Here is an 8,912-nt window from a genome sequence, read left to right on the forward strand (position 1 = left end):
GGAGCTCTTACAGCTCTTGTAACAATCCATACATCATTTGTATCAAGCACATTTGTACATATGTTTCCATCATCATTTTAAAAACATTTTCGTTCTACTTGAGCCCTTGGTAACTGTAGCTCTTGATGAGAGTAGAAAGCCCTCTTTCTCCCGCTTAGTACAAGTGCTGAGCAAGAGCTAGGGGGAGGTGCACCCACATTTGCCTGTCTCTCTCTCCAAGGTCTTGAAAGTGGAGAAGAAATGCCATGGGTGGAGAGAAGGCATGGTCACCCATCAGGATGTTGGAAGAAAAATAATACAACTTAGTTATGTACTTCATCCACTTGGTCACGTGTGGATCCTACAAAGGGATTTTGGGCTTCCACTGTCATCCAGGTGTTCACAGTTTAACCTCTGATACCATTCTCCTTTAGATTTGCATTATATTATTTGCAATCCTTGGATCACAGAGGCTGGTTTGCTTCTTCCATGTGGACTTAGTTGATGCCTCACTTAGATGGCTACTTGTTTGAAAACAAGCTTTTAAGACCCCAGACATTATTCTTTCTGATAGCTGGGCACCATCTAGTTTCTTCACCACACTTTGCTATAGTATCCATATCTTTAGTGATCTCATGGGGCCAGATATCAAGCAGGGCCACATTATAAGAACATCTGTGGTTGATATCTGTCTCTGGTTCACCTTAGAGGCATCCCTGTCACTTTATGTTAGAGAACATTGTCAATCATCCTCCTGGGGCATCACTTCCACTGCCACCAAGTCAATGCTGACTCATAGTGACCTTATAGGACAGGATAGAACTGTCTCTGTGAGCCTCCTAGCCTGCAAATCTTGACAGGCGTAAATAGCCACATCCTTCCCCTTAGGAGCCAACTGGTGGTTTTGAACTGCTGACCTTGAAATTGTCACCCAATGTGTAACCACAATATGCCACATTGATAAGTGGCATCAGTTTAAGAGTGGCATGTGTTGGCCATGTGTAAATGAACTCACGTCTCTTGGAGAAATAAATGGGTTCCACCTTGGATCACTGCTGTTGGCAATGTGATCTCGGGTCCTGCCTTTCCACCTGAATTCTTTCCCAGTGAGTGACTGTTCTTCCAAAGCCCGCGAGGAGGAAGGACCGTGCCACCTCCTGGGCTTCTTTCCTCAGCCAGGCCTCCTGAGCTGAGAGCACCGCCGGCCTCTCCTCTCTCTCCAGACGCAGACGGGGAGGAGTTCTTGGACCTGCTTGACGTGCTGCTGCGGCGCGCCCAAGCCTGCGTCCCTCGACTGGTGCGGGTGGATGAGTTCCACATCAGCCTGTCCCACAGCGTGGTGCTGCGCCACCACTGGATCCTCCCCTTCGTGCAAGCTCTGAAAGACCGTGTGGCCTCCCGCCACAGGTGAGTGCTCCCCAGCCTCTCTCCTCCCTTCCCTCCGACCTCCTGTGGGACAACTCGGGGCATACATCACCCCAGTCAGCAGGCTGATCTAAAGGTCAGGCCCCTGGGTACGTCCCAGGACTGCCTGCTGTGCGCCTTTTCCTTATGAAGTCCCCTGTAGGCAATCAGGATGAGTGGATGGTCACTGGTGCTTCAGGAAGTCGGGAAATAAGGGCTGACTGGGCAATAGACTGGTAGTTGCTCATGTGGGAGTTCACGTTGAAGCTGAAGAAAATGTTGTGGTAGATAATTCAGAAATGGTTGCAGCAGGATATCGATAAGGAACTGCCCAGAAACTCTAGCCAGATCCAGAAGAGGGCCTGGCCAGGGAAGACTGTTGCTGGTATCGATCCTGGCTGAAAGCAGAGACTGCCAGAGAGATGCTCCCCTGTCTTTCTTTGATATGCAAAAGGTTTCAACTTGGTGGATCGTAACAAGTTTGTGGATCGTAACAAGTTCGTGGATCATGTGGTAGTCACCTAATCTGGTGTCAATTTAAAGATTAAGAGTGTAAGGGTGGAGTCTAGGCTGTCAATCTGGAGATAGCCAATGAGACTTCTGTGTGGGCATGGCCTTCTCCTGAGAATTCTGGGAAATCTGGTACTTTCTCCTTGGAGGCGGTAGACACTTCTTTCTCTCTGCTACTCCGAGAGACATTGTAGAAGACGAGCCACATGGATATAACCAGACCTCTGAAGCCAGAGAAGCCACAGAGAGACCCCTCCCAGCACTGAGATGCTTACGCCACTGATCCCAAAGACTTTCTACCCACTGGCATGTGATCGTCCTGCATTTGGCTTCATTGCATGTGTTTCATGAGTCTGAAGAGGACTTTATAGATTGGTGTCAGACATATGGGCTACTATCAGACTTATGGACTTGATCTGGACTGGGCTGGAATGTTTTCTCAATGATCAATTGCTCTTGAATATACAGCTCTTTCTTATCCACATAGGTGTGTCAATGGATTTGTTTCTCTAGTCTACCCAGACTCACACAGATAACATCACAAAGAATGAGAAGTCCAGGACCCTTAATTGTGCTCCCGGTGACCTATACATAGACCACGAGGAAGTGATTGCCCCCCAAGCCAGGTGGAAGGCTGTGTGTCAGGGTTGTAGGCTCTCACCATACTTATTCCGTTGGTACTCAGCTAGTCACCCCCGTAGCTGGACTCTGTGAAGAACAGGACATGAGGGCTGGAGGGAGGCTCGTGACCAGCCGGCATGGCCTGCTGGCTGAAACACGGATGGCGATCGAAGATGACAGCTTGCAGTGTGAAGGACACGTCAACACCAAGTCCCCACCTCGACAGGTGGATGGAAGACTGACGTGGTCGCACATTTTCTTTGACGTGGAGCCACGGTCAGGGCTCACGGAAGCAGCAGCTACAGTCAAACGGGCAGTTCTGCTGCACAAGCCCTCCTTCCAGTGTTCAAAAGCAAAAATGTCACCGAGGCCCAAGTCACCCCTGACCAGGTGTTTTTCAGTTACCTCCCATGTGTGCAAAAGCTGCACAGTGAATGAGGAAGATGGGAGCATCGATGCCTTTGGTTTATGGTGTTCGTACAAAGAATATTAACTATACCGTGGACTTACACACCCACGTGCACGCACACACGACCGCCAGAAGCATGAACAAATCTAAGACGACATACAGCCAGAATGCTCTTTAGTAGCCATGAGTGTCTCACATACTGTGGGCATGTTTCAAGATGGCCAGCCAGTCCTTGGAGAAGGACACCATGCTTGATAAGGGGGTTGGCAAAAGGGACGGAGACCCTTGGCAAGGTGGGCTGGCACAGTGGCTGCAATCATGGGCCCAAACCTAGCAAAGATTGTGAGGATGGCCAGGACTGGGCAGAGTTTCTCCCTCTGTTATACAGAGGGATGCTATGGGGTGAAGCACCCAGCACCAGCAAAACAAAGCCTCGGGCTGCTCACCTTCCTGCCAGAAAGTAAGCCTCTGTTCCCATCACCAACGTTGAGCCAGTGGGCGATCGGGGCATAGAGTATACGGCTGTGCACGCCGTCTGACTCATGCTGGCGTCCCCGCATCTGAGGGCGCGCTGTGTGCCTTGGACTTGTGACCGGGGCCTTGTCTAGTTCTAACGTCGAGGTTTGTTGCTGCTGCCATTTGCCACCTGTGTGATGGGGGAAACCAGACGCATTTTCAATGTGCGGACATAAACATTTTTCCTGAATGAAGATGATTATGGTGATGCGCTTCCTGAAATGTGGACTTTTTTTTTTTTTCTCTTCGTCTAACTTTCAGGTTTGTCTTTATTGCTAACCGGGTAAAGATTTATACCAATCAAGAGAAAACCAGGTGAGTGTACCCCAATGTACCCCCAACCCGCAACTCCCACCCTAGATCACTAACACTAGACAATCCCTCAGCACACAGATTAGGGGTGCTCACTCCTGACCTTGCCTGCCCTGGCTGTTTGCGCGTTTGTCTCTTAACAAACTCTTTAACCATCAGAAAGAGCCCCAGTATTGATATGGTGAAACCTGTTCACCAGAAGGTTGGCAATCCAACACACCAGCAGCTCAGCTGTAGAAAAGACCTGGTGATCGGCTTCCTTAAAAGATTAAAACCAAAACACCAAGCCCACTGCTTCGAGTCAGTTCTGGCAGTTGTATGTGGCAGTCCTATAGGGCATGTTTATGGAAGCAAATTGCCCACACCTTTCTCCTGCAGAGCACTGGGTGGGTTTGAACCCCCGCCTGGTGGGTTAGAGCCAAGTGCTTGCCGCTGGGCTACCAGGGCACCTCCGGACAGCGGGCAGCTCTGCTCTTTGCTCGGGAGCTGCTGTAAGGAGAACCGACTTGGCCGAATACCACAGCGGTGTGACCCCAAAGGTGACCCTTCCCGCTCCGGAACCCAGCCGTCCATTAAGAAAAAGAACAGGGGAGGGGCAGTGTCTGGGAAGCAGAAGCTGAGAACAAACACCATCCTGGTAGAGTGAAATTAAAAAGCAAAACCCTTGTAGGCCTGGAAGTCCAAGAACTTGCATGGTTGGCTCTGCTGTGCCCCAGTGTGACATTGGGCTCATCTCTCCCTCTGTAGCCTTCCGTTTCCACGCCACCTAATGCCCTTCCCTCTCTCCTCACCCTCCCCGCCCCCATACATCCATCCCTATGGACTTGAGAGGTTCCGATGAGTTGAGCGAACGTTAAATACTTAAAGGCCTTAAAGAACTCATGAACTGAAGAAGGCATTATTGTTATCAGAGCTTCGGAGTGAGCCAGCTGTGGGCCCTCATTGGGTTGAGCCCCTCTCTAGTCCTCTCCAGAAGGAGGCACATCCCACCCATCCCAGTCTGCACAACGTGTGCCAGGCCCTTGTAGGAGGCTCAGCCCTGCTCTCAGGAATCCTACACGCTTCAGGGGGGACAGACGTAAACACTGTTGTTCGGTGCTGTCCAGTCGGTTCCTCGTGGCAAGCCTGTCTGTGGGAACAAGACACTGTTCTTAGGCCGTCCTCACAGTTATTCCAACCTCGGAGCCTGGGGTTGCAGGCTCTGTGTCAACCCATCACATCCAGGGTCTGCCTCTTTGGGGCTGCCCCTCTACTTTCCAAGCACAACTGTCCTTCACCAGGGGCTGGTCCCTCCTGAGAACAGGGCCAGAGTATGTGGGACCAAGTTTTGCCATCCTCGCTTCTAGGGAGCATTCTGCCCACCCTGCTGCCCAGACAGTTGTCGCCTGTGTGCCTTCAGTGTTGTTGGCCAACGGCACCGTCCAAGTGCACCCACTCTGCTCCCCTTTCCTAATTCACAGTCCAGGTTTCAGTCAGGCTCACAGGCACGCCTGTGCCCACAGAGCGGCACCTTCCTACCCTGCAGAGAAGCCGGGGCCACAGGTGTGCGCTGTGTTGGGCGTCAGTGAGTGAGATAAGTAGAGCTAAGCGTGATTGAATCGAAGCGGGTGGCCCAGGAGGCACCAAGAAGGTGACACTTGGTGACAACCTGAGCTGAAAGGGAGCCAGCCTTGGGACAGGCTGCCACAGGAGCCCTCCCAGCAGAGGGCATGGCAAGGAAAGTGATTCCAGGGTGTGTTCAAGGGGAGGAGGGTGGCAGGAGTGGAGGGGCAGGGTTGAATGAGACCTCCCAGTGTAACGGAAGCCACTGGAAGAGTTTGAGCAAAAACTAGACATGATCTGATTTCAGTTTGTAAATGCTCGGTCCGGCTACATTGTATCCTGGCTGATGTGTCGAAGAAAAGATGGGAGGCAGCGAGGGCAGACCCAGGAAGCGAGTGTAGATCCGGTAGAGCTGTGAGGAGCCAGCCGTTCTCCCCATCGGGACCCGAGTGTCCTGGACCAGAGCGATGCTGGTGGAAGAGCCTAAACTGGAGAGAATCAAGTGGCACGAGCTAGGGCTCGGGTTCGGGTGTGGATTTCTGGGCTTGGGTGTGAACAGCTGGCTGACCAGTGGGCCCACCGTTGGATCAGAAACTCCAGTGGAATGAAAAGCACAAGTTCTGCTTTGTCCACGTCCACCCCCAGGTAGTAAGCGTTACACGCCCAGGTGCAAGTGTCACACAGGCAATTAGATTCACAGGGGAGGTGCCAGCGGAGGTGGCACTTTAGGCATCGGTCCGTATTTAAAGTGGGGGGCTAGGTACAGATGAAGAAGATAGAGGGTTGATCTCTGCATCCCTCCACCATTTCCTAGCTGGAAAGAAGAGAGGACGGCAAAGGAGGTGCTTGGGCAAGGAGGCCAGGGCTCGGCCCCCACCAGGAATGCCCAGTCCGTGTGTCTCCGAAGCCAAGGGAGAGGTCCTGGTGGGGAGTGGCCAGCCACGTTGGATGCTGAGCAGTTAAAACGCGGATCCGTTGGATTTGGTCTCATGGAAGCCATTGGGAACTTTGACAGGAGCCATTTGGGCAAAGTGGCTTGAAGAAAAGTGAAGGCACTGAGGCAGCGCGGAGGGATTCAGCTCTTTAAGGCATTTGGCTGAGCGCGGGGGCTCTGAAAGATGAGCTGCAGTGGAGGGATGGTGGGGTGGAAAGGGGGCACCAATCACAGGGCTCTCATATAACCTCCTCCCTGGGGGACAGACAACAGAAAAGTGGATGAAGGGAGACGTCGGACAGTGTAAGATAAGACACAATAATAATCTGTAAATTATCAAGGGTACATGGGGAGCAGGGAGGGAGGGGGTAAATGAGAAGCTGATGCCAAGGGCTTGGGTGGAGAGCAAATGTTTTGAGAATGATGAGGACAACGAATGTACAGATGTGCTTTACGCAATAGATGGATGGATGGATTGTGATCAGAGTTGTGTGAAGAAAGATGAGCTGCAGCGTGTCTGCGCTACCGCCGAGGAGCACAGCCCTGGGGAAAGGGCTGGCCGGAGAGCACGGTTGGTCGCAGAGGGGTGTGTAATGGGGAACAGGGCTGCAGAAGCCTCTGGGTTGGTAGCTGGAGGTGGTCAGACCTTGAGAATGGGGAGAGAACATTAGTATTAGGTCAGGAAGGCTTGGCAATGGAGGGGGAAGACTCCGAATTTTGATCCCAGAGTTGCAAGAAGAGCCCCAATCAAAAGAGGGGAAGTGCAGAAGAGAACTTCGAGTGTCATAGACTGCAGGCTTCCTGGAGCCATGGCAGCTGGCTAAGCCCCGAAAGAACCATTGCCCTGAGTCACCTTTAAACCTTGAGCTAAAAATCTCCCCTGACATGGTCGTCTGTAACCCAATCGTGAACGTAGCCTCATTGGTCTGTAACCTAATCATGAATGTAGCTTCACTCCACTGGGTGTCCACCTTGAGCACTAAACTGTTTTAGGAAACTCCCTGTGCTGAATCCTATTGCCAGCAGCAATTCAGCAGGTGAGACGCGAGCCTTCGGGGACAGGGAATTTAGGCTACTGGAGGAGGAACAGCTCCAACGTCACTGGATTGGCCACAGAGAGACTGTTCAACTAATCGATGTTCTGTTGTATGTTCTCAACAGCAACCACACACATAAAACTAAACTGAAAACACACAGGGAAGATAATGAGCTCGGCGAAGATACAGAGAACACAGAACCCTTAGCCGAAGAATGAAGAGTGGGTGCGGGGGAAGAGGTGGGGTCAGCATTCACTGCCCTGACATCGGGGTCTTCTCTGGGACCTCCCCTGTCCCAGTTTGGTGTTCTCTGAGGCTGCCTCTCCCATCGAATGATCCCCACTTCTCCCTGCCCCCAGGACCTTCGTTGGGCTTGAAGTCACCTCAGGGCACGCCCAGTTCCTGGGCCTTGTGGCAGAGGTGGACAGCGTCATGGAAGAATTTGACCTCACCACCTTCTACCAGGTAATGTCTGGGGCAGTCTCCTCTACTGGCCCACCTGTCACTATTGGGAAGCCCTCGTTAGAGGCAAATTGAGGAGCCCTTACCCCAAGGGCTTTCCCTTGGGGGAAGGACTGGAGATTCCCATCTTACGAGGGCACCACCCCACCCTCACCTCAGGGTCTGAGGTGTGCCCGAGGCAGCTCCCTGAAAGCCCAGCAAGTGTCCCACTTCCTTTGTTTCCTGTGCACGGGATGTGTGTGCATTCTGCTCCGTAGTGTATTCTTGTTTTTTTTGAAGTGTCGCTTCCCTCAGTGTTTATTAGTGAAATTGGTGTGCCGTGGGGGACTGTAGCTTCGGGCACCGCCCTCCCGCGCCTTGTCCAGAGCCTAAGAGGACCATGTGGCCTCCACCTTGATTTTCATCCTGTAAAGGGCCATTGGTTTGTAAAGGTAGAAAAGTATGGATTCCCACAGAGATGATGAGCGGGTCTTCATAATTGTAGGCATTTTTGTTTACATTCATTTTGTCTTCAGAGTATTGAGTGTGGCATCTGGTTGAATGTTCGAGACCAGGAAAGGGAGTCGGAGCCTGGGTTCTCGTCCAAAACCAAACTCACTGCCATCACGCCAATGCCGACTCATCACAACCCCATAGGACAGGGTAGGACTGGCCCTGTGGGTTTCCAAGACCACCGCACCTCTGTAGACAGCCCTGCCTTTCTCCCGGTGGAGCGCTGGTAGTTTTGAACTGCTGACCTTGGGAGGGTCACAGCCAAACTCAGAACCACTGCACCCCAGAGCTCCTAACAATTCTCTGATAACTAACAGTGTAGCTGAGGAAAGGACCGACCCAAGGCTGTTTGTCAGTGTGTGGAGCATGCGTGGGGGGTGCAGACCAAGGAGCCCACGGAAGCAGCCACTGTTCAGCTCAGCCACAGTCCAGCCTGTCCTCCCCGGGGTCCTCTCCCTGGGACCTCCTTGCTCTTCCTCTCCAGGACCCGTCATTCCACGTCAGCCTGGCCTGGTGTGTGGGCGATGCGCGGCCCCAGCTGGAAGGGCAGTGCCTGCGGGAACTGCAGGTAACATCCCAGCATGGGTCATGGGTGGCCTCCGGCGGGGAGAGGGAAGCCACTTGGCCTTGAGGATTAGGAATCCAAGACAGGGTCCCTGGGACACCGATGACCTCGTTGGAGGCCTAACGTCCC

The 8,912-nt window shown here is 52.5% G+C and overlaps 1 protein-coding gene across 1 annotated transcript in view; it reads left to right on the forward strand.

Annotated features, from left to right (window-relative positions):
- The window catches only part of USB1 (U6 snRNA biogenesis phosphodiesterase 1), a 15,862-nt gene that overhangs the window by 5,372 nt on the left and 1,578 nt on the right, over positions 1 to 8,912 (forward strand). The window contains exons 3-6 of the mRNA XM_004704639.2: positions 1,203 to 1,386; positions 3,701 to 3,754; positions 7,624 to 7,729; positions 8,703 to 8,786. Coding sequence (XP_004704696.1) covers positions 1,203 to 1,386; positions 3,701 to 3,754; positions 7,624 to 7,729; positions 8,703 to 8,786 — 428 coding nt within the window. The remainder of the gene's footprint in view (positions 1 to 1,202; positions 1,387 to 3,700; positions 3,755 to 7,623; positions 7,730 to 8,702; positions 8,787 to 8,912) is intronic.

The sequence above is a fragment of the Echinops telfairi genome, unplaced genomic scaffold (assembly GCF_000313985.2).
Source record: "Echinops telfairi isolate 266 unplaced genomic scaffold, ASM31398v2 ScPeMD7_2291;HRSCAF=2852, whole genome shotgun sequence".
Taxonomy (NCBI): domain Eukaryota; kingdom Metazoa; phylum Chordata; class Mammalia; order Afrosoricida; family Tenrecidae; genus Echinops; species Echinops telfairi.